A 25,310-nucleotide genomic window follows, 5' to 3' on the forward strand; every position below is an offset into this window, starting at 1 on the left:
AAACTTAAATGTTTTGTACAATACCATGAATCATATCAAGTAATCTCTCAAAATAAGGTTCTTATGCATGTTTAGAAACAAATATAAGCGTAAAGACATCCATTATAGCTATTATACTAACTGCCTCCTAAATTTTACATTCGGCTTCAATCATCCTGAAATAATTACGTGTAATTCTTATCTTTACTGTGTTTACTATTTGCCCAAAACATCTATTTTCTGTTTTACTTGTCATTTTAGTTAAAAAAAAATACATTTTGTGTTTGTCTCTGTGTTTTGGGCAACTGTAAACACACTGATTAACAATCTTTATAGCATGTGACTTGTTCCAAGTGATTCCATTGGCAGGAATCTTTGGATTCAGGCATTAAGGCAGATTATGTTTATCTCATTCATTTGTAGGACATGTTTAGGATAGAAGATTATTATCTGTCCACTGTTATTGTGATCTTTCAGTAGATTTCGCATTCACTTTTTGAAACAATAACAATGAAAATCCGTAGGATGTCAATTTATTATTGCAGTTTATGGAAAATGATATTTACTGATCAAAAAAATTACAGCATGACAAGATGTTTTGTTTTTAAAAAGTTTGTGTTTGTACAAGTAGAGATAATCAGTTTGTTTAAAGAAATGTCAAAGTAATATTTGTTATTTTGTTAGAAATAAACATGTAGGTGGCGATGCAGCAAGTAGTAGCCTCACAGCAAGAAGGTATCTGGTTCGAGCCTTGGCTGGGTCAGTTGGCATTTCTGTGTGGAGTTTGCATGTTCTCCCTGCATTCGCATGGGTTTCCTCCGGGTGCTCCAGTTTCCCCCATAGCCAAAGAAATGCGGTACAGGTGAATTGGGCAGGCTAAATTGTCCATAGTATATGAGTGTGTGTGGATGTTTCCCAGAGATGGGTTGTGGCTGGAAGGGCATTCGCTGCATAAAAATGTGCTGGATAAGTTGGTGGTTCATTCTGCTGTGGCGACACCGGATTAATAAAGGAACTTAGCCGAAAAGAAACTGAATAAATGAATAAACAAGTGGGTGCTGTGGATTTAAAAAAAAGAAAAAGTATCTTCAGTAAATCCTGACATTTGTTTATCAATCCCAAAAGTGGTTTGGCTCATTTTTCAATTTTGACCCACAGTGTTTTAGAGATTACCTTTCAATTACACCACGGAAATTGAATGTAAAATGAGAATGTACAGTAGAATAAATAGGAAAAACACAAATACTAGCCAGAAACCAGCGTGTTACTCTCAAAAAAGGACTTTGCAGCTTGTTCAAACTGCTTATAGAAAATGAGCGAAAACAACACAATTCTTCAGGTTTTTTTTGGGACAACATAATTGTTTTATGTTCAGTCCACATAAATTATTATAAATGATCAAGTTAACTTAATCAATCTGTTTTGGGACAAAATAAAGGGATTGTGTGGAATTTTTTTTACAGTGTACTGATATATGTTAAATCTGTAATTCTGACTGTGCTGTGTTTTGTGTGTTGTGTTCAGACCCAGGCAGAAGCATGAAGTTTAGGCAGTCGGCTCGGTCTCTCTCAGCCTTGTACAGAGCTGTGCGTTCCTCGACCAGCCGCTCCAGATTACGGGAATACATCTGCAGCCGGCGGATCAGATTCTCCATGTAGCTCTCATGCTCCTGGTTGTCCCGACTATTCAAAACCAAAGAAAAGAATCATTTATAAGACAGATTACAGGCCTTTTTATTTTCTGTTCATTGTCTATCACCACTGTATTGCAAATCTTTAAGCTAAATATGTAAAGAGTGACCTGACAATCTTCCAAAGAGCGATTTCTATCTTCTTGAAGTCTGGTCTTCTGTCTGGGTCCTCATCCCAACAATTTCTGATCAGCATGCACACCTGAAGAAACATGGCAACAAGTACAGAATCAAGTCAAATCAGATGCATCATTGCTGACCAAATTTGTATTAACGACATAGTTCACCCAAAAGGTGTGTCATCATTTACTCACTCTTTACTTGTTACAAACCTGAATGACTTTCTTTCTTCACTTGAACATTAAGAAGATATTTTGAAGAAAGCTGAAAATCTGAAACTGTCGACTTCCATATTAGTTATATGTAATATTAGTTATATATGGTTACAAAATAACTGCTTTTGTGTTCAACAGAAGAAATAACTGCACACAAGTTTGGAACCACTTGAGGGTGAGTAAATAGTGAGTAATTTTCCTGTTTTTAATGAACTGCCCCTTTAAGTACTACATTTTGCTTTTGTGCTGTATAACTTTATATAGATGGTTCCCATGGTAATCTGCTAAAAATTAATAAATAACTTTGCACCTACAGTTGACTAGCAGTTATCAGAATGTATAAATGTTAAAACTTCCCACTTGAAGGGATGAAGACAAACATTTAACAAACTATTTTATGCAATAAACACAGTAACAAAAATAAAGCAGCCACCCCTCATGTTTTATGCAGCGGATGCCCTTCCAGCTGCAACCCATCACTGGGAAACATCCATACACTCTTATTCACACATACGTTACAGACAATTTAGCTTACCCAATTCACCTATACTGCATGTCTTTGGACTTGTGGGGGAAACCTGAATCCCGAAGGAAACCCACGCAAACACGGGGAGAACTGGAATCCAATTCATAAATTCAAAATACAATTCATTATATACACAAATCCAATCCATTTGGCGAAGATATTTATGATTTGTACTTGTGACTTCACAAATTGTGTGTTGTTTTTAAGAATTGTGATTTGAATTTACAAATTGGGATTTTGTAAATGTGAATTGTGCTCTGCATTTATGCATTTTAATTTGTAAATGTATTAATATTGAGACTGATCTGGCTTCATAGATTTACAGTTACATTTGTAAGATCATATATCTGTTAACATCAGTAAAAGGTTGGCTGAAATGCTTTCAAATGAGCAGCTTTTATTAATTAAGTTACATATAATTTCAAGTGAAAAAAGAAGAGAGGGTTGGATATAAAGTAGTCACTGCCAATTTTCAATCGGGCCAATAGCATTACTTTTATATCACAGCTCTCCCAGTCAGAGTTGTTGAGCGTTTAGAGGTTCCTCCTCATGATCATTCATTCATTTTCTTTTCGGCTTAGTCCCTTTATTATTCTGGGGTGGCCACAGTGGAATAATTTACCAACTTATCAAGCCCTTTCAGCCACAACACAACATTGGGAAACTCCCATCCACACTCTTTCACACATATACACTACGGCCAATTTAGCTTATTCAATTCACCCGTAACACGTCTTTGGACTGTACAGGAAATCAGAGCACCCGGAGAAAACCCACGCAAACACGAGGAGAACATACAAACTCCACACAGAAATGCCAACTGGCTTCCTAGCTGGGACTCGAACCAGCGACCTTCTTGCTGTAAGGAAATCATGCTACCCACTACTCCACCCTGACACCCTTCCTCCCCATGTTGTTAAAACAAACAAATATAAAAACACATTTTTCCAGCGATCCATAACCGTCTGGCTGCTTTTAGCACAAGTAACAATTTGCATACAAGTCGAACACATGCATAAATACACACAAACATACCTCTTCTTCGCTTTCACTGGTGCTCTCAAAGTTTAGATCAGGCCTGAAGAAGGAGGTTGTACTAGGGTATTGCACTCTAGCCAGTTTCTCTGGTGAAGAAAAGAGAATTTATTAAAAGTCTGTTAACCTAAAAATGAAAACAAATCAAAATTTGGTTAGTGAAACACAACTGGTGAATTCATTTTTATGAATGTCCTGGTCACTATTTTCAATATACTAAAAAGGGCTGAATTAACTAAATTAGGACTGGATATATCAAGCTCATGTGAGAAAACAAATGACTGCATCTCTTATTTTACATAATTTATTTTAGATTTCAGATAATAGAACTACTATTGTAAATGTAAACATTGCATGCAGCATAAATAAATACATGAATATATGATAGGAAGTTGCGCAGCACGGTGGCGCAGTGGGTAGCACAACCGCCTCACAGCCATGTTCTCCCCGTGTTCGCTTGGGTTTCCTCCAGGTGATCTGGTTTCTCCCACAAGAGCAAATACGTGGTGTTGTGAATTGGGTAAGCTAAACTGTCCGTAGTGTATGTGTGTGAATGAGTGTGTATGGATGTTTCCCAGTGATGGGTTGCAGCTGGAAGGCGACTGTAGCATAAAACATACTAGATAAATTGGCGGTTCATTCCACTGTGGCCAAAAAGAAAATGAATGAATGAATGATAGGAAGTTACTAGTAGTTGTCTCTGTCCTGCTGAAAAAATGATTGTGGTGGATTTAATGATTATTATGAAAATTGTATTGGTTTTCATTCAAATTCCATTGAGTCTGTTTGGTCTTTAAAGTAAGTTTTTAAGCCTCCTATTATTGGTGGCATGTTAAAATCAATGAATTCTAATAGAATGTCTCAAAACACACTACAATGTACACAGTTTGTTGTTTAAAATTTGATGCTTTGTAATGGTACTTGTAGTGGAAGTGATTTTGTTCTCAGCAGGGTGGCTGTCTATAAATCCTCTCACCAGCACGATCAGAGCAGGTGTTTGTGTAAAAGGTGCACTTCCTCATCATAATCTCCTGTGATATAATGGCAAAACTGTACACATCTCCTTTCTGAGAGATCCCCGGCTTCCTCAAGTGTTCAGGGGCCGTCCATAAATCTGAATCAACACGAACAGGGAAATTACCTCAAGCAAATGGTTAATGGTTAAATAACTAATGGTTTATATATCAGTGCAGGGATTCTTTGTCAGGATAATGATAAACCGCCCTTTCACCTTCACTGGGACTGACAATTGTGTTGAAGCCAAAGTCTGCAATCTTCACCACCATACGGTTGTCAACCACGCAGTTAGTGGATTTAAGGCGTCCATGAACGGCAATATTGCTTGTGTGGAGATAAGACATGCCCTGAAGCACAGAAAAGAGTTCATACAGGAAATTGTGCAAGTATAGTGCGTTTATATTATTATTTATAATAGATACATATAGGTCAAATACAAAAAGGGGTTCAAGCATCATCCTAGCCAGAATGTTCTATTAATGTTAGTTTTTGGTTCCTAAAACATTTATTTTAAGCGTTGTTTTTGGTTTGCCAAGAACATTTTCTTTAATAATTAAAAAACATTTTGGATTATAGAATGTTGCTTTAATGTTGGCCTAAAGACAGAATGTTTTTGCCATTTTTTTAAATAACATTTTTTTATGGTAGAATGTAACTTTGTTGTTTTGTTTTTAAAATTAAAACTTAATAATTGTTGTTAAAATAAATTTTAGAACTTTATTATTTGGTTAGTATTAAAAATATAAATAGGATTTTTCTATGGTTTACTTGAATATTATTCTAATGTTGCCTTGATGCAACAAAAAAGCCTAATAAAAAAGAACCTTTAAATGAACATTTTCTACAGGATGATTTACAATAATATATTTGTGCGTAGGCGACGCAGTGGCACAGTAGGTAGTGCTGTCGCCTTACAGCAAGAAGGTTATGGGTTCGAGCCTTGGCTGGGTCAGTGGGCATTTCTGTGTGGAGTTTGCATGTTCTCCTGCGTTTGCGTGGGTTTTCTCCAGGTGCTCCGGTTTCCCCTACAGTCCAAGGACATGCGGTACAGGTGAATTGGGTAGGCTAAGTTGTCCATAGTGTATGAGTGTGAATGTATGAGTGTACGGATGTTTCCCAGAGATGGGTGGCGGCTGGAAGGGCATCCGCTGTGTAAAAAAATTTAATTCTGGTTAATTCTGCTGTGATTTAGCACAGTTAATTCTGCTGTGGCGACCCCTGATTATAAATACTTTACATTAGTCATATTCTTTACATTAGTCAAAACCAAGTGAAAACTGCAACTAATCTAACAAAGAAACTGAAGATCACAGCCCAAAAATTATTAATTCATTCATTTATTTTCTTTTTTGGCTTTGTCCTTTTATTAATCAGGGGTAGCCATGACAGAATTAACCACCAACTTATCCAGCATATTTTTTACGCAGCGGATGCCCTTCCAGTTGCAACCCATCACTAGGAAAATTTACACTCTCATTTACACACATACACTATGACCAATTTAACTTACCCGATTCACCTATAGTGCATGTGCTTGGACTTGTAGGGGAAACTGGAGCAGGAGAGAACATGCAAACTCCACACAGAAATGCCAACTTGAACCAGTGACCTACTTGCTGTGAGGCGACAGCGCTACCCACTGCACCACCGCACTACCAGTCCAAAATTTGAATTTAAATGTATTATCTTTCGATTTCTAATGATGGTAGGAGGTTAAACTCTTTTTTAAATTAAATTAATATAATAAATTAATTTCAATTTATATAATAAACTATTTAATTAACTATTTTGTTTAAATATACCAAAGATTATTAGCTATATTCACAGAGAAATAGATACAAATATTGCTTTTTAAAAGGGGGTGTACTGTGTAGTGTTTGGCTTGTATTATTGTAGCTTCCTCCTAATGACGAATAATAACGATGAATACATTTCCGGCATATTTAGAACAAGAATCATTTGATGACCTTTAAAAAGACTTTATTAAAGGAAAGTATTGCAACCACAAAATACTAATTAAACATCAATTTTAAATCCTTTATTTATAAAATCTAAGCTATCCATCTAAATGCTAATACTGCATCTTCCCATTACCTTTGCAATGTCATACATGACAGAGATCTTAAACTGCCAGTCCATGAAGGTCTCTTCGGGGTATGAAATCTTATCATCAAGCACATACTACAAGAGGAAATATCCATAATACAGTCATATGAGAATTGAAGATGTTTTTAAAGAACTGAAAGTTTGTATGACGTTCATTTTAATACTCACTCTAAGAGATCCTCTCTCTCCATATTCAAACACACCAAAATACTCATTGTCAAATTTGACTGTCCCATAAAATTTGGTCAGATTGCAATAATCAATTTTCAAGAGCTGAAATGAAAATGGTATTATAATAATTTTTGCAAAAAGATCAGTTTTTTCTTATTCTGTGACAAGAATGAGATGCTGTTACCGTGTTGAGCTCTATCCTCTGTTTTTCAGTGAAGCTTCCATCTGTGAGCCTGAACTCCTTTAGGATAACAATCTATAGAAAACAGTAGAACATTTTATTTTGACAGTCCTCTCCTCTTTTTATATTCTTTTGATTAGTTGTCTGCTCAATACCATGGCCAGGTTTAGAAAGGATGTGAAGGGATTGTTCACCCACAAATGAAAATCTTCTCATTGTTTACTCACCCTCATGTGGTTCAAAACATTTATCTTCTCTTTCGTCTTTTAGACACAAAATCTAATATTTTGAAAAAATTTGGAAACCTGTGACTTTGTAGACTATAGTGGGAAAAACAGTATAGTATGGAAGTCGATGGTGACAGGATTCCAACATTTTTCAAAATATCTTCTTTTGTGATTAAAACTTATTAAGGTTTGAAACAAGTAAATGCTTTGGTTTAGTTTTGGTTAAACTATCTCTTAAATTGAAAACTGAGTATGTTAACTCTGAAATGAAAAAAGCTCTGGGTTTTCTGTTTCAGAAAGAGATGTATACCAAACTTGTGTTTCTAAAAGGGAGGTAACTTATAGATTATAGATACAGATTTTCTGTAAACCCAAAGTTTCTTTGTATCCTCTCTTTTTTAAAGTACAATCTATTTTAATACTTCATTCATTCATTCACTCTACAAAAATGTTTTTGCAAAGGATTTTACCAGCTTTCAAGAACAAATATTAAAAGAATTCATAAATCAATATAATATTTCTTTATAACAAAATTAATAGAAATTGACATTTCCTGGGGGCGTCTAAACTAATTGAATTTTGCTTAAAGGTGCCCTGGAAAAGAAAATCTGGGTACACCTTGACATAAATAATAAAACCCAATAAACTCCATAAAAACAGGCCAATCAGGACACAATAGAGCGCTGCAATGGACACAGGGAATGCCCTTAAGATTTATGTACTTAAGCATGTACTGCATGTACTTAAGGTCAAATTATACATCATCCAGATGTGAAAAGTAGCCGCATCATCAGATCACCAGCCATAACACAGACTGATATGTTGCACATGCAGGATTTTGAGATTACAACAATACTGTGTCATTGCATCCCAAGTCAAAATAATACAAACAATTTAACTCAAGCAATCTCCTTTGTATTGAGCAAGAGCTCTCTTACTGATTAAATTAAGTAATCGCATCGTCGATGACGTGTGTTATGATTCTGTGAGGGTTTTTATGGGGAGAATAAATGAGCATAAAAAATAATTGGAGAACTGGAGAATTTTTTAACTAACCTAAGCCATCACATACCTGATATGTAGATATCAGAGAACAATTTAACTAATTGAATCTTCAAGTTAAATTATCAGTCAGTGTGGTAATGTCACCACCACCAAATAGAGTGCACACCAGACACACTAGAGGGCACTCCACACGTCACATCTGCCACTGAACTGGACTACAATCCTATCATGCCCTGCAATCACACACTAGTTTCGCCTGTTGCATCGTTTACTCTCTAGATTATTTTCATGCTATTGTTTGCACTTAGATCCCACCCCTTGTTGTACAACCATCTGTACAGTTAATAAAAACTATGCAAATCAAAACCAGACTATTCGGAGTGTCAGTTACTAAGTGCAAATTTAAAGTAACGTTCGAGGTTACTAAAGTAACCCTTCGTTCCCCGAGGAGGGGAACGGAAGCACTATAAGTGGATTGATGTACTAATCCACGTGTGGGAGGATTCGGTTCAGAAGCCGCTCGTCTGAAAGAGTATTGAACGGGCCAATTAAGAATGAATTGGCAGCGTAAGCCTGCGCAGGTGTGCTGCATAAGCCAATTAACTGAGCATATAAGCACACCTGGCGCCAGCAGACGCTATCCTTTTTAAGCTGAAGAGACTTTTAACAGCTAAGGGACAGTCATTATGGCGACGGAGTATAGTGCTTCCGTTCCCCTCCTCGGGGAACGAAGGGTTACTTTAGTAACCTCGAACGTTCCCCTTCGGGGGGAACTCTAGCACTATAAGTGGATTGATGTACTAATCCACGTATGGGAGCCCATTGAAAGCGCCATAATGACCGCACCTTACCAACACCCATCATAAGAGGGCAGTCAGGCAAGCGTGACGCACCCAGATCATGAGAGGCGCGGTCCTCCAACGTGCCCTTGGCCCTAACTTATCCCACTTCAAAAGAAGCTTTACGGAATAGGTATATTTTTTTGGGAGTCGCTAGCGTCTAGATAATTCTAGGAATATACGAAAGTACGTTGGGAAGCGTGCCATCCCAGTAGGGAGGACGCTGCGGAGACCATCTGCACCCAATAGGGGAAACAAATGGAATTACATATGGACTAACCCTGAGAAGGGGGAGTGCGCATAAGAAGGTGGTTAGCGGATAGGGAAAGCACGGGTCCACCCAGGGGGGGTAACTTAACTGTGGCGGAAAAGCATATGGGGATCACCAGCGGGGATCGGCCATAGCAGGCACCTATACCCAAAACGCGGGCTGACCAGCGGGCAGACCTACAACGTAATGGGCCAGCAAGTGACTCCTCCGCTGAGTCAATGCTGGGGGCCTCGGAGGAATCTGCAGGGCTCACCGAATGGGGAACTTTACTGACAGACAGGAGGGTGCACATCTCTCCGTGTTAGGGAAAAAAGGCACCGCAAGCGTGTTACAACACCTACCGAGTTGTTTCCTCAATCACCAAAGGTCCCTAACACCCTTGAGGAAACCGGCTCCACTCGCAGATTATAAAACCTTGCAAATGTGTTGGGTGTCGCCCAGCCCGCAGCTCTACAAATGTCTGTTAAAGAAGCGCCGCGCGCACACGCCCAAGAGGATGCAACGCTCCGAGTGGAGTGCGCACGCACTCCCGGGGGGGCGTGGCTGACCTCTGCTCAAATAAGCACATGAAATGGCCTCCACAATCCAGTGGGATAAACGTTGTTTAGACACGCCACATCCCTGCTGCCGTCCGCCATAACAGACAAAGAGCTGCTCAGAAGATCTAAAGTTCTGAGTACGGTCCACATAAATGCGCAGGGCGCGAACTGGACAAAGTAAGGACAGGGCTGGGTCTGCCTCCTCCGGGGGCAGCGCTTGCAGGGTTACTACCTGATCTCTAAAGGGAGTGGTAGGAACTTTGGGCACATAACCCGGGCGGGGTCTCAGGATAACGTGAGAAAAATCCGGCCCGAATTCCAGGCACGAGTCACCGACCGAAAATGCCTCCAGGTCCCCGACCCTCTTAATGGAGGCCAACGCGACCAGCAGAGCTGTCTTCAGGGACAGAAATCTTAAAGATACTGTATTGAGTGGCTCGAAGGGATCAAATCGCAGGCTCGTGAGAACGAGGGCGAGATCCCAAGAGGGCGTGAGAGGGGGGCGAGTTGGATTAATTCGCCTAGCGCCTCTGAGGAACCGGATGATGAGGTTATGCTTTCCCACGGTGCCGCCAGCCACCGCGTCATGGTGAGCGGAGATGGCGGCAACGTAAACCTTGAGAGTGGAGGGCGACAGCCTGCTGTCCAGCTTCTCTTGAAGGAAAGAGAGCACAACACTGATCTGGCAAGATCGGGGGTCTTCTCTGCGAGAGACGCACCATTCAGTGAATAGACTCCACTTCAGGGCGTAGGCGCGCCTCGTGGAGGGGGCTCTAGCCTGAGTGCCTTGTCCCTGAGAAAGTAGGTCCTCTCTCAAAGGGATCTGCCATGGGAGGGCCGTCGCAAGGAGGGAGAGCTCTGATATCCAGGTCCGGTTGGGCCAGAGGGGCGCAACTAACAGAACCTGTTCCTCGTCCTCCCTGACCTTGCACATTAACTGCGCGATCAGGCTCACTGGGGGAAACGCATACTTGCGTATGCCCCGAGGCCAGCTGTGGGCCAGTGCATCCATGCCGAGAGAGCCCTCGGTCAGGGAGTAAAACAACTGGCAATGAGCGTTCTCGGGGGAAGCAAATAGATCGATCTGGGCCTCCCCGAATCACGCCCATATCAGCTGGACAGACTCGGGGTGGAGTCTCCATTCTCCAGAGTGAATCTGCTGCCGTGAGAGCACATCGGCTGCATGGTTGAGCATACCTGGGATGTGAATGGCGCGCAGCGACTTCAGCCGCGGGTTACTCCAGAGGAGCAGACGGCGGGCGAGCTGAGACATGCGGCGAGAGCGCATACCCCCCATGCGGTTGATATACGCCGCCGCCGCCGTACTGTCTGTCCTGACCAGCACGTGTTCCTGCTCCAGCACCGGAGAAAAACGGCGGAGAGCAAGGAACACTGCCAACAGCTCTAGGCGATTGATATGCCAATGCAGCTGGGCACCTACCCACAGGCCCGCAGCTGCATACCCGCGACACACGGCTCCCCAGCCTGTGCTGGAAGCATCTGTTGAAACAACATGACTGGAAGCCTGTCCCAGAGGCACACCGGCCTGCAGGAACGAGGGGTCGTTCCAGGGGCTGAGGGTGCGGCGACACAGCGCAGTAACAGAGACTCGGTGTGTGCCCGCATGCCATGCGCGTCTCGGAACTCGATCTTGAAGCCAGTGCTAAAGTGGTCTCATATGGAGCAATCCGAGCGGCGTGACAGCCGCAGCGGAAGCCATAAGCCCCAGGAGCCTCTGAAAATATTTCAGTGGGACCACGAATTTGCTGTCGAGCACCCTCAGACAGTCCAGCTCCATCCCGAGAAAAGAGATCCTCTGCACCGGGGCGAGTTTGCTCTTTTCCCAGTTGACCTGCAACCCCAATAGGCGGAGATGCCAAAGCACCTCGTCTCTGTGCGCAGTCAATTGCTCCCGAGAGTGGGCTAAAATCAGCCAGTCGTCGAGATAATTGAGTACGCGGATGCCCGCAGGCCGCAGGGGCGGTAGGGCACCCTCCGCGAGTTTGGTGAAGACCCGCGGAGACAGAGAGAGCCCGAAGGGGAGGACCTTGTACTGCCATGCATGACCTTTGAACGCAAACCGCAGAAACTGACGGTGGCGTGGATGAATGGATACATGAAAATACGCGTCCTTCAGGTCTATGGCTGCAAACCAATCCTTAGGACGAACGCATCGGAGGATGCGCCTCTGCGTAAGCATTCTGAACGACAGCTTGTGAAGGCAGCGATTCAAAACGCGCAGATCTAGGATTGGCCGTGACCCACCGCTCTTTTTGGGTACGATGAAGTACGGGCTGTAAAACCCGCTCTCCATCTCGGCTGGAGGTACCGGCTCGATTGCACCCTTCGCCAGGAGGGCAGCAATCTCCTCTCGCAAGACAGGGGCGGACAGGGGATTGACCCTGGTGAAACACACGCCCGTGAACCTGAGAGGCCGTTTGGAGAACTGTAGTTCGTAGCCGAGTCTGATCGTGGGTATGAGCCACCGCGAGGGGCTGGCCTGCGCTAACCAGGCAGGCAGAGCCCTCGCTAATGACGTCATCGCAGCAATCGTTGACTTACCCGTGGAGGGGCAGCGCAGAGCGGGTGTGCTGAAACCCTGCGAGCTGAGAGGCAGCGCGTCCCAGACTGGCAGGGCTTGAGCTGTCACATGCGGGGAAGGGAAAAAATGCTCTTTGATCGAAACTTTGGTGGCACTGAAAAGTACCGTTGGAATATGGGCCCCGCCCTCCAGCGGGGAAAGAGCAAGTCTCCTCTTCTCCGGATGGCCTGTCTCAGGGACGCTTCGCTGTCCGTTTACCGGACTTAGCAGCGCCCTGGGCAGGAGGGGCTACCGGCTTTCGGCATGCTCGACGCGCCCACTTCGCCGGAGGCGGAGGCGGGGGCGGGGCATCGGCCGTTGGCGGGCACCCTCGGCGAGGAGCAGCGGAGGTGGATGGCTCGGCCGGGGATGGAGCGGGCTTACGGCCCCGCCGATAAATGACATTGCCCATCGCATCCAACTGCTCCTTCACCGCCTTGAACTCCTGGGTGAATTCACCGACGGTGTCGCCGAACAGGCCAGCCTGGGATATGGGCGAGTCAAGAAAGCGAACTTTGTCAACATTGCGCATATCTGCCAGGGTTAGCCAGAGGTTGCGTTCCTGGACCACAAGTGTGGACATCGTCTTCCCCAGTGCGCACGCGGCGGACTTAGTGGTCCGGAGAGCATAGTCGGTCGCCGTGCGCAGCTCGTGTAACAAGCCTGGGTTAGACCCACCCTCGTGCAGCTCGGCCAGCGCCTGCGCTTGGTAGCGCTGGTAGGTGGCCATCGCGTGCAAGGCGGAAGCTGCCTGGCCCGCAGCCTTGTAAGCTCTAGCTCCGAGGGAGGCAGATAACCTACAGGCTTTGGACAGGAGACGGGGCGGACCGTGCAAAGCGGGGGCGTCACGCGGACAAAGATTGACCGCAATGGCGCGCTCCACCTGCGGGATCGCCTCATACCCCCTGGCAGCTCCACCATCCAGGGTGGTGAGGGCGGAGGCGGACGCAGCGCGGGCAGAGAAAGGTGCCCTCCAGGACTGCGTGAGCCTACTGTGCACTTCCGGGAAGAAGGGGACAAGAGGCTTCGAAGGCTTCGCCTTTTGATCCTCTACGTAACACCCATCTAGTCGGTCCGGCCGCGGGGCTGGCGGATGAACCATCTCCAACCCGACGGCCGAAGCAGCCCGAGAAAGCACGGCCAACATGTCCGCTTCAGGATCCGTTTTGACGGCGCTCGCTTGCCCAGAGGGGGCGAGCGGGTCCGGATCATCGTCGGACAATGAAAGCCCACCCTCCGATGCCGCTGAGGACATCTGATCTCCGGTGTCAGCAAGCGTGAGAGCAACCATCTGATTAGACGGATCACTCCCAGTACCCGAAGCTTGGATGGAGCGATTGGAGGAGCGAGAGGTCCGCGATCCCTTAGGCGGCGGATTATCTCTTGCTGGAGCCCTCAGATCTGCCCGAGCGCCCGCTGCAGAGCAGGAGGCGACTGGGATGGCTCGCTCTCTTACGAAAGCTAACCACGATCTCAACTGCGCAACGGTCATGGCATCGCAGTGACGACATGAATCGCCCCCGAGCACCACATTAACATGCTGGACCCCCAAACATGTAATGCAGTGATCGTGCCTATCATACGGAGCCAGGAAACCCCCGCAACCAGAAACGCACAGTCGGAGCGCCATCCTGAAAAGGACGTGCTGCACGACTGTGTTGCTCTTTTAGGATGCTTTGCAGCAATACGCACCGCTCTTGGAGGACCGGACCCAAAGGGACGCCAGGCAAGGGAGAAACCCAGCTCGACCTTCTGGCGCTGCGTGGACTCGCTCTGGACCGGGAGACACTCGTTCGCTCGAAGTGGCTGTAGATGAGCAGGAGGAACCCTCATGAACTCGATCAGAAAAGTCTCTGAAGCGAAAAGGATAGCGTCTGCTGGCGCCAGGTGTGCTTATATGCTCAGTTAATTGGCTATGCAGCACACCTGCACAGGCTTGCGCTGCCAATTCATTCTTAATTGGCCCGTTCAATACTCTTTCAGACGAGCGGCTTCTGAACCGAATCCTACCATACGTGGATTAGTACATCAATCCACTTATAGTGCTGGAGTTCCCCCCGAAGGGGAACTCCAGTTTCCCATCTCATAGTAAGTCAACTTAGAGTTCAACTTCAATCTTAAATCTTGGTTGAACCTCCTTGTCGAAATGAACCCTTGCAACTTATTTACATAATTTTGAAGTCCCTCATCTGACAAAGCAGTTTTGCAAGTACATACCAGCTTAATCTACTAAGCCTAACCTAGTACTGTCACGGTCTCCTGTAGTCTACCAATACAGTTAGTTGACAAATTTAAAATGTTAACAGCAAAAGTTACTATGTAAGTACTTTTTAAGTTAATAGAATGTCTAAAGAGGACCACCCAAATTAAGTATACACTTTCAAAATGTGCAAAAAAATCACAATGATGTACAGTACCTTTTTATCATAACGTGCACGGCGTAGAATGTAAGTACTGTTTTCCGTAGAATCTTCCTCAATCTATCAACAACACATTTGAATTATTTAAAAATTATGCATTAAAAGTAATAAACAATAGTGACACTCTAAAATACATTATAAAGGCATTATAGACAGTGAGACTGGTACATTACCTTCAGAGAGATCATGTTCCACTCATTTAACTCTAAAGGCGTAATGAGCTGTGACGAAATGTGAGACCATCGTTTCTGCATGTGATGGTAATACCTGTTTTGCCTTTGAAACATGTCATGATGATGAACAATGGTGAATATTTTGCTACATACAATTTAATGCCAACTCTGCACAGGAAATGTGCTTTAATATAATGAATCAAAATGAGAAGTGTAAAAAATGAAGAGCTCTAACCAGTAAAAGATGAAGGCAAGTGTACCCATGATGCCGATAACAGTACACAACACTATGACGATGATCTCAATGACTAAAGAAATCAATACATACATACATGAATAAATATTGCCTTTAAATAAACAAAAATATAAAAAATAAATTCATTACATAATGTTTGATGGTTTATAAGTAAAAGCAGTATTAATACACATTTTTGAAATTTACAATCATTTCCTATAAAATCCAGTCGCGTTTTAATTGCTTTTTACCTGAGAGACCTTTGGATGGACTGTCGTTAGGCAGACGAGACTGCCAAATAAAGGAGGGACTGCTGTCCTTTAGTCCTGTTTTGTTGTTGGAAGTGTTGAACTGGTAAAGAATGTTGTACTAAAAAACAGAAGAGTAAGTTTTAATGTCCAGTAATCGTTCCACAGTTTGCTATAAATTGTTATTTTCTACATATACACTGATCGGCCACTATATTAGGTACCATACACCTGTTCACTGGCTTATTTATGCAAATCAGATATACACACTAGATTAATTAACATTTAGACTAAAATACATGATCCTTACAATCTAGTGAAGTTCACACCACGTTTTAGAGTGGGAAAGAAAGATTTAAAGTGAGCATAAAATCAAAATGTTCTCTTCTTATTTTTATATGTGAGTATTCATTCATTCATTCATTTTCTTTTTGACTTAGTCCCTTTATAAATCTGGGGTCGCCACAACTGAAAGAGCTTATCCAACAAATGTTTTAAGCAGTGGACTATCAGTCCTTTAGAGTGTGCCAATGGTTCTATTTGGTTCCATTCATTAATTTTCCTTTGGCTTAGTCCCTTTATTTATCAGGGGTTGCCACAGCAGAATGAACCGCCAACTTATCTAGCATATGTTTTATGCAAAGGATGCCCTTCCAACCAAGTACTAGAAAACATGCATAAACACTCTTGCATTCACACACATACACTGCGGCCAATTTCATTAATTTATTTTCTTTTCGGCTTAGTCTATTTATCAGGGGTCACCACAGTAGAATGAACTGCCAACTTATCCAGCATATGTTTTATGCAGCGGATGCCCTACTAGCTGCAATCCAACACTAGGAAACACCAAAACACTCTCACATTCAAATACATACACTACAGCCAATTGAACTTATTTAATTCACCTGTAGCGTGTGTCTTTGCATTGTGGGGGAAACCGGAGCACCAGGAGGAAACCCAAGCCAACATGGCAGAACATACAAAATCCACACAGAAGCATCAACTGACTCTTGCTGTGACGCAACAGGGCTAACCGCTGAGCCACCGCAACGTCTTTCATTTGTTTTTGTTTTTCTCAGTTGTATGTCACGATCGAGGAAAAAAGGACAACATTAGCCTCTGTTTCTTTCTGATTTCAGAAATTGTTCACTTTATGAATTGAGAGCCTTATAAAATGTCCTAATTTATGTGTAATAATAATAAAAAATAATTACATTTACACAGTATAGTGCACACCTTACTGAATTTATTTGGTGGGGGATAGGGCAGTGTGCGCGGCATCCACCTGGGGGCTGTTCCAGAAAGCAGGTTATGTGACATACCCGGGTAAGTTTGAGAGTAAGTAGGTGGATAACCTCAACTTTGGTTCCAAAATCGGAGGTAACTTCTGGGTATGTTAAGTAGCCATAGCAACTTACTCTCTGAACATAACCTGCTCCGGAGCAGGTTATGTTCAGAGAGTAAGTTGCTATGTTTCAGAGTTTGTCTGTTTCAGAGAGTTTACTGAGCATTGCGTGCTCTTTTGATGAGAATATTTATGGATGTGGACACACAGATACAAGTTTTTTCGTTGTGAGAGGGTTATAAGTGCATAGTTTTTTTCATAACCAAATTCATAATGTTAATGTATTTAACAAACCTTTTTGAAATCAAATGTGACAAACCCAGGGTCTGCGCTTACCATAAAAAACATTTAGTGCAGCTCTTTGTATTCGCGTCAGGGCATTTTAGGCAACTGTACAATGTGGCAGTATGACCACCTATACAGTATGCCTGGCACTGAACTGTTTTTTACACTTTCGTACAGTTCCTTGGTCATACATTACTGCGTATCATTACACAGATGATACAGAGCACGGAAATAGCGTAGTGGACAGTGCGTCGATAAAGAACAACGGAGCGAGTTCGAATCTTACTTACAGATCTTTTGTTTTTTCTCTCCTTCTGCACCCTCACATTTTTCTGTATAATATTATAAGTGGCAGCTTTGTCTTTTGTAGGAAAATATATCTTTAATTTAAGATGTAGGACGTCGTTCTTATATATACATTCACGCACACACACACACCTACATTTTTTAATATAATATTTTTTTCAGGGTTTCTAAATGCTATTGTGTGCATTAATTGCAGCCGATTTTAAATCTCCATCAGTCACTAAAGGACACTGATAATATAAAATTTGTCCAAAGTATAAGTGTGCAGGTACAACTTAATTTTCTATCCTTAATCTTTTGGTGTTTTAACTATTAAACTCATTACTGCTTCCACTTACCAGCTCATCACACACCCCACCTCATCACTATGTTGAGGCTAAATGGCTGATTTTCAGGAAGTAATGATTCAAGTGTATAACCCAAATATAGTAAAAAAAACTATAAAGCAAATGTTGCTCAACACAATGTTTATTTTTATTATATTTGTATTATAAAATAGAATCATTACTGGGCACTACATTGTTACTTGCTGGAGGACAAAAGATACCCTTTTCTGCCTTATAAGATGACACATACCTGCAGCCTGACCCAGAGGAAATCTCAGTGACCCAAGCAGACAAAACAGATGGAAGAGTGCTAAAAAAATATAATTAGTCAAAAAACTATGTTTAATCAAATAGTTTGATCTGTTGATTTCTTCATTTCCTGAAATAAAATGAATGATTTTGTAAACTGCTTTATACACGCACCTTTCAACGTGTAACATATTTTTCATATACATTTCTCACCTTAAGGTGATGCTCATGTGACTTTATCTTTGAAGATGGACCTTATACAGCTACTTTAGAATTTAAATATGTAGATAAAAGATTTTGTGATCCAAGAGTAATATTCAAATATGGAAAAGTGCAGAAAATTCTTACACTGCTTGTTAGTTAAGGCAGAAGGAACTTCATCTGCATGCAAAATAAAAAGAACCTAAAGCTATCTGACAACAATCAATTACAACAGTAACAGAGTGTGTGGTTTAAGTCAAAAACTCAACCACTGAAAAGCCTTTATTATAGGACACAGCAGTTAGACAGGCCTCTTTCTATTAGCTGCATGTCAGAAAGAATATTCTAGAGTGTTAAATAAAGAGCTCCAGTAATTAAATATTACCTTTTATGATAATGTTTCTGTGTTTAATGACGTTGGACAGAGTTCTAGCTCCAGAAAGATTACAATTTCTATAAGCCTTATTAGTCAATACACATATTGGCCTTAAGAAATTAATGGCAAGAAAAATAAATGCATGAATGGTTACACAACATACTCAAAAAGGATGTTAAAGAGTAGTTTAATTTATCATTACAATAAAATGGAGGGTGGCATGTGTAATTTAATGAACTAAAAAATTTTCTTATTATTTATTTTTTATTTTCTTATCTATTTCTTATTCTATATTTCTTTCCTTCGTTGAAGCAGATGTGTAATCTCTGTGTTTAAAACCTCTAGCTCTGCCTCTGTAAAGTGCGTTGCCCTTTTTTTCCTCACCGTGACTTTCTATGGTGACTCGTGAATTCGGCGATCTACTGAAAATGCCTTCAGGTGTGTGCCGTGCACGCGCATTAACCCGCGGTTATCTTCAGGAGGTTGATTTAACTAACTCTTGTCACCTGTTTTGGAACCAACATACTCGCGGTAAGCAGGTTTTGGGTAAATCAACCGAGAGTTTAGGTTTTAGCAGATGGTAAGTTAACCCAGCTTTCTGGAATACCCCCCTGGACCACGCAACAGCAGATATTCTGTACCAGACCACACACCACACAACAGATTATTGGTGGAAAGATGACAGCCAATTAGATGATATGAGGATGGATAAGAGGTAATGATGCACAGAGGCCAGTGGGCAAGTTATCACAAATTCTAGGGACACACTTCTATTCTTTATATTTATAAACTGTCATTATAAAAAGACAATTACATTGCATCCTTTTGCAATTAGTTAATTGCAATGTTACAGTATTTTTCATGAGTTTTCAAAATTGCAATAATCGTTTACAGTTTTAAGTGAAGTTTTTAAACTACTTTCGAGAGGAGCACGTGATATAATTGACTGCAGCTGGCCACCTATCTACACCCATCAGTTAGCCAATCAGATCTATCCTAACTCACTATAAGTAGCCTAGCTAGATATTACTTCATTTTCCGAAGAAACCCCCCATCCACCGCCTTTCTCCTCCTTTTCTCCTTTACAAAAAAGGGTAGCTCTCGAGAACCACCTGATCTCGTACTCCCCTCACATGCTCTATGGAACTGGCGGGAGCCCTGGGCTCAACTATCTCCGAGCTCAGGGTTCTCTCCCGGGACAGCATGCCAAACCTGCTTACAGTTGTCAAGCAATATCTAAGTGTGAACTCTTGAAATCATAATAAAAATTTGAAACAGTAATAATAACCAACAGAATATTGACCGTAGTTTAGCTTGAAACCGGTAATCATGAAAACATTAGTACCTAATAAAGTGGCAGCAAGTGTACACTGATTTGAGTGAAATCTGTAGGATACCTGATTATTATTGTTAGTGTAGATCAAAGAAAACATCAAGTCCCTGTCCCCATGCTGATCCAGCTGATATTCTCCAGCAATACCTGTCGTATTGGATCATATTTTTAGATCAAAACCATCTAGCATGTTGAAAATTATGCCTGAAGCGACTAATGAATAGCTTCACCTGTGAAAGAGACGTTTCTGAAGTAGTTCATGCTGACTGACTCCATATCCTGAATATCTAAGGAGCCACTTTTCTGGATATTCCTCATCACCTGACCAAACAGCAGCACAGCATCATGATACGCTGCAATATAATCATTCATCTGAAGAAAAAAAAACATTGAGAATATAAGGATTAATACTTAAAGCCATAAAGCCATTACACAGAAATATTTGCATTTGAATATAAAAGAACAAAACTAAAAAATAATTAATAAAAAATAAATAAATAACAGATTTTGATGCTTTTCTTTTTGCTATATAAATAACTTTTGATTTCAAATGCATCTTATAATATCAACTAATATACAAAATTTAAAAATAAAATAGGTTCGCAAAAAATGATTTCTATACATGTTAAAACTAATGAAATAGCAATAAAACATATGACAATTTCATTTTGATAAAAATACACACAACGTTAAAGTTGGTATGATTTTTTTATGTTCACCAAGCTTGCATTTGTTTGATCAAAAATACAGTAAAAATAAAAAATAAAAATTATAATTAATTTAATCACCACTTAAAATGACTGCTTTTTATCTGAATATATTTAATTTTGTTCTGTTATGGCAACACCTCATTTTCAGCAGCCATGATTTATATTGTGCTGTAGAACCATGCTGATTCAATACAACAATAACCTAATTACAAATCTTCATATTTTTATGGAAGCATTTTTTCTGAACTTTGTAATGAGCAGAAAGCAGTTATCAAGACAACATTCTAAATGCATATTAGGTGAATGAATCCACACTAAAAGTATTAGTTCATTGAAAATGAAACAAGTTTTTAGCAAGTTTGGACCTGTTAGAACAGAAATCAAGTCTTTGCCCACCGTATTGTTTCCAGAAGTGTCAATGGTGTATTTTCTTGTGTTGGGCATTGTGAGGACCAAAACATTCCTCATGAAAGTGTTAGATTGCCCTTTATAATAGATATCGCTGTGAAAGAGAATTTGTTGAGTCATTAGTTTAGTTTTATATATCCACAGTTATATTAGTTGGTTATCCATGGATATTTACACATAGTCAGCTGATATGCATAATAAATAAATATATAATATTCCATGTATGTATATATATATATATATATATATATATATATATATATATACACACACACACACACACACACACACACACACATATATATATATATATATATATATATATATATATATATATATATATATATATATATATATATATATATATATATATATATATATATACATGGAATCTTACTTGCTCTATATTAAAGAAAGCAATAAAAGAGGGTAAACAACTGACTTGTAAAGGTCAATAAGAAGAAAAGCAATTTCACTATCATAGTCTGTAGTGCCGTTCTTCAGATCCATGATGTCATCAGGTGTCCCACATAAAATGAACACTGTAAAACACAAATCAACATAAGTTATCTAATAAAAACAAGCCTCAATGTATTTAACATTTGGAAGACTTTTGAATACAACAGCAGAACATTTTGTTCAGGTTCATTATTTTAACAAAAAACGCAACAAAACGTTATGCACGAGGGCTCTGATTGGCTGCAAGCTTATTGTTATTGTTAGAGGTTCCTGATTTTCTTTACCTTTTGAACACCTAATAAGATATTTTAAATAAAGTTGATAAAATAAAAAGGAGATCAATGGCTTCCAGCATTCAATGATATAGAAGTGTCTGTTGATATGTATTGGCCAAAATGTCCATGTCGGGGCACCCATATATAATACATTTACCAACTGAAGCTTGTTTCCTACAAATATTTGAATAAAAGAAAGTCTCACAGTTACTCTCCCGGTTATGCTTGGCCATAGCTTTAGTGAGGTCCTCCTTATTTCGTATAACCTCAATTTCCTGCAAACTGGGGGAAAAACCACCATTGGACACCTCAAGAGCATTTATATACCTAAAGATGAGGGGAAAATATCAGTGTTAACTTGATTATACGAAACTACAAAGAATTATTTCTGTATTTTTTTACTAAACAATTAATATACAATATCACTATCCTCACCAGAAACAGTCCTCTGTGTTATCCGGTTTCTTGTATAAATACGCTGTTTCCCACTTAGGCTTAACAGGGTCATGAAATTTCCAAAAGTTGATGAAGAAGCTGGAGATTTTTCTGGCTGGAGGCAGGAGGCGAGTCAAATCTCTCTTTAAGTCACAAGACAAACCAAAGCTTCCTGCTGAGATGATGGGCATATTGAGGTTCAGACCGATCTCCAGACTACAGAAGTAGAGGGCGATAATGAGAACATGTATAATGTGTAGACATAGAGGATTTATTTTCATGTCTTGTAGTTATATATGGGAAAAACAGTAATGAGCATGTGAAATTTATTGGCTGAATCAATGCTGTCCCGGGAGAGAGCCCAGAGCTTGGAGGATCCTCGAGCCCTGGGGCTCCCTACTGTTTAGTCGGAGAGAGAAGAGTCTGAGCTCAGGTAGAGCTCAAGAACTCCCCTGTTATTTAGCTAGGAAAGACGGGAAGGAGTCAGGGTGGATGGGGGGATTCTTTAAAAACGAAGAAGACTAAAGTAAGAAGTGCACACTATATTTATGTGCATTTGGATTCATCTGATGTGATTGTTTTTGTGACACCAGCACTTGTCATTCAAATGCACTTAACGTATTGAATTCACTTGTCTAAACTAAAGCCTTTCAGCATGTTCTCCTCTGTAGACCCCCTATGAGTTAGATGTAGCCTCTAGGAGTTAAATACAGCCAGGCTCAAGCATCACTCAGACCTATGTTTTAAAGTTGTCCTAATATTAGTCATTTTAGTATTTCAGTTTTTCAGTTATTATCAGAAGTGGTGGAAAAACTATTATATTTTGGTTACTTTTGGTGTCGTTAGTGATGATAAAAAATCTAAAAATTTTAAAATCAACTTTTGATTCACTTTTAGCATGTAGACTGATTTGACTTAACTGTAAAAATATCCTGTCATATAATATAACTTGGTGAATAACCTGCTCAGAGTTTATAAAAAAGAAAAGTATGTCCTATCTGCTATTTGAAAATATCAGACTTTCTGTATTTCTTTCTTTACATTTTCACACATTTACAGTATACTAATAATAATAATATATAAGTAATATGTAAGTAATTCGAAGAGTGCAAATTCAGACAGGCGAAGGGGTCATGGCAGATGACAAACAATCAAAAAGAGCACAGGTATAAACAAACAAAACGACAAAACACAGCAAGGCAAATTGAAGAAAGCAATTAGAAATGAACACTACAGTGGAAAAAGACTCAGCACTGGATGTGTGTGTGAATAGTGTAAATATGGTCCATGTAGTCAGTGATGATGTTCTTCAGCTGTGTGTGTGTAATCAGGAGGTGAACTGATACCGGTGTAATTGCAGGGCATGATATGATTTGCAGTTTGGATGAATGACAGGGAATGCTCTCTGTAATGCAGCTGGTAAGGGCAACACTGTTTGCGATCATAACACTTACAAAACATATTTGTCACAAAAGAAACTTTGAGGAAAGTTGGAAAACAGTATTAAACTATGGATTTTAGTGGCTACTGCTTTGCAACATTTCTCCAAACATCTTTCATGTTCAAAAAAAGAAAAGTTAAAGAATTGTCATAAAGGTTGTGAACAACTAGAGGGTGATTTCATTGTGAGTAAATGTAACTATTCCTTTAAGAGTGCATTTTAAAATATTTCAGTAGACTTATGAGTAAATCTTTATATGCAATTTATATGTGTTTGTGCTGAAATATGGTCGAAGAATTCAAACATTAATTAAAACCTAATTTAATCTCAGTGTGAGATTATAGACTTCGCAGAAAAATTAGGATTTAGAATGTCTTGTTTTTAATGTTTTCCAAAAACTACATTTTATATATCATATAACAAAATGCAGATTTTGTTGTACAATCTTTAAGTCTTTTTATTGTAATTATTTTTAAAACTCTTCTAAGGCTTAATGTACACTACAAATTCACTTTCTGTACACTAAAGCACACCTTTTATCAACAAGTGTGAGTACTATATCGTATTTGAATTTGAATTAGATTCCTAAAAAAAAAAAACTACAAGAGCAAAATCTAACTTACTCAGCCATTTGAAAAGTGGCATATGTGCAGGTCGGTCCCAGCAGAGCACATCCCTCCTCTCCAGCATTCTATAAAACAAATCATGACTGTTAGAGTAAACATACTTTTTAAGTAGTGTAGCTCCTATATAGTATGTAAGAAGAATTTAAAGAGCCAAAACTGACCGCAAGATCATTTAAAATTTCAACTCCTTCGCAGGCGCTACTGCTGCAGCCTGTTTTCTGGTAGTAGATGGTCTGAAACCCTCTGAAGCTAACCGATAAATTCACACCTTGACGAAGAAGGAAGCAAATTCAACAATTAAAATTGTGAACTGAGATTTGATAAACATTTCAAAATGAACTACTTAGACATTTAAAGTTTTCACACACACAAAAAAACAAACATTTGAATTATAGAACGATTTATAAACACTTTTGATTTCTTTTTTCAAAAATAATGACTTTTTATATATAAAAAAATATATATGTGAAGACATTTTAGTTGTGGCTATACCCTCCTGTTTGTATAAGAGTGTTTTACTTAAAAAAACTAAGCAAAAACATTCTCATCAGCAAAGGCTAGGAAATCATTTAGATTTTTTTTTTGTTTTGCGTCAATGCATAAATTGTTTGAGTCCAACTTCTCTTAAACATTGAGACTTGTTGCTACTTTAAATAAATGCTGGGCTTGACACATTTTCTTCATGTTGTCCCAACACAATTCAATAAAGTTAACTTAATAATTTTTACAAATTTAAGTGGACTGAACATAAAACAGTTAGTTGTCCCAAATAAAACTTAAGACTTAAGTGTAGTTTCAGCGCATTTTTTAATTAGTTTGAAATAGCACAAACGTATTTTTGAGTGTATGTTGCCATCTAAATTTGTGAATTTATTTTATGCACAAAATTGAAATATTGCTTCAAACACTGTTTCTCTCGTATGTGTTCAAGATAACAAAAATGTTACATTTATG

The 25,310-nt window shown here is 40.1% G+C and overlaps 1 protein-coding gene across 5 annotated transcripts in view; it reads right to left on the reverse strand.

The window, feature by feature from the left end:
- The window catches only part of gucy2cb (guanylate cyclase 2Cb), a 37,344-nt gene that overhangs the window by 5,997 nt on the left and 6,037 nt on the right, over nucleotides 1-25,310 (reverse strand). For all 5 annotated transcript variants that reach the window (XM_073918375.1, XM_073918373.1, XM_073918372.1 and 2 more), the window contains 20 exons: nucleotides 24,518-24,624; nucleotides 24,354-24,421; nucleotides 22,290-22,505; nucleotides 22,060-22,181; nucleotides 21,563-21,662; nucleotides 21,109-21,214; nucleotides 20,233-20,374; nucleotides 20,067-20,149; nucleotides 15,582-15,699; nucleotides 15,331-15,403; nucleotides 15,096-15,198; nucleotides 14,920-14,982; nucleotides 7,044-7,115; nucleotides 6,857-6,961; nucleotides 6,677-6,763; nucleotides 4,797-4,929; nucleotides 4,542-4,679; nucleotides 3,566-3,654; nucleotides 1,780-1,871; nucleotides 1,506-1,661 (listed from right to left, as the gene is read on the reverse strand). In XM_073918375.1, coding sequence (XP_073774476.1) covers nucleotides 1,506-1,661; nucleotides 1,780-1,871; nucleotides 3,566-3,654; nucleotides 4,542-4,679; nucleotides 4,797-4,929; nucleotides 6,677-6,763; nucleotides 6,857-6,961; nucleotides 7,044-7,115; nucleotides 14,920-14,982; nucleotides 15,096-15,198; nucleotides 15,331-15,403; nucleotides 15,582-15,699; nucleotides 20,067-20,149; nucleotides 20,233-20,374; nucleotides 21,109-21,214; nucleotides 21,563-21,662; nucleotides 22,060-22,181; nucleotides 22,290-22,505; nucleotides 24,354-24,361 — 2,006 coding nt within the window. In that variant the 5' untranslated portion in view covers nucleotides 24,362-24,421; nucleotides 24,518-24,624. The remainder of the gene's footprint in view (nucleotides 1-1,505; nucleotides 1,662-1,779; nucleotides 1,872-3,565; nucleotides 3,655-4,541; nucleotides 4,680-4,796; nucleotides 4,930-6,676; nucleotides 6,764-6,856; nucleotides 6,962-7,043; nucleotides 7,116-14,919; nucleotides 14,983-15,095; nucleotides 15,199-15,330; nucleotides 15,404-15,581; nucleotides 15,700-20,066; nucleotides 20,150-20,232; nucleotides 20,375-21,108; nucleotides 21,215-21,562; nucleotides 21,663-22,059; nucleotides 22,182-22,289; nucleotides 22,506-24,353; nucleotides 24,422-24,517; nucleotides 24,625-25,310) is intronic.

This window comes from Danio rerio, chromosome 12 (assembly GCF_049306965.1).
Source record: "Danio rerio strain Tuebingen ecotype United States chromosome 12, GRCz12tu, whole genome shotgun sequence".
Classification (NCBI taxonomy): domain Eukaryota; kingdom Metazoa; phylum Chordata; class Actinopteri; order Cypriniformes; family Danionidae; genus Danio; species Danio rerio.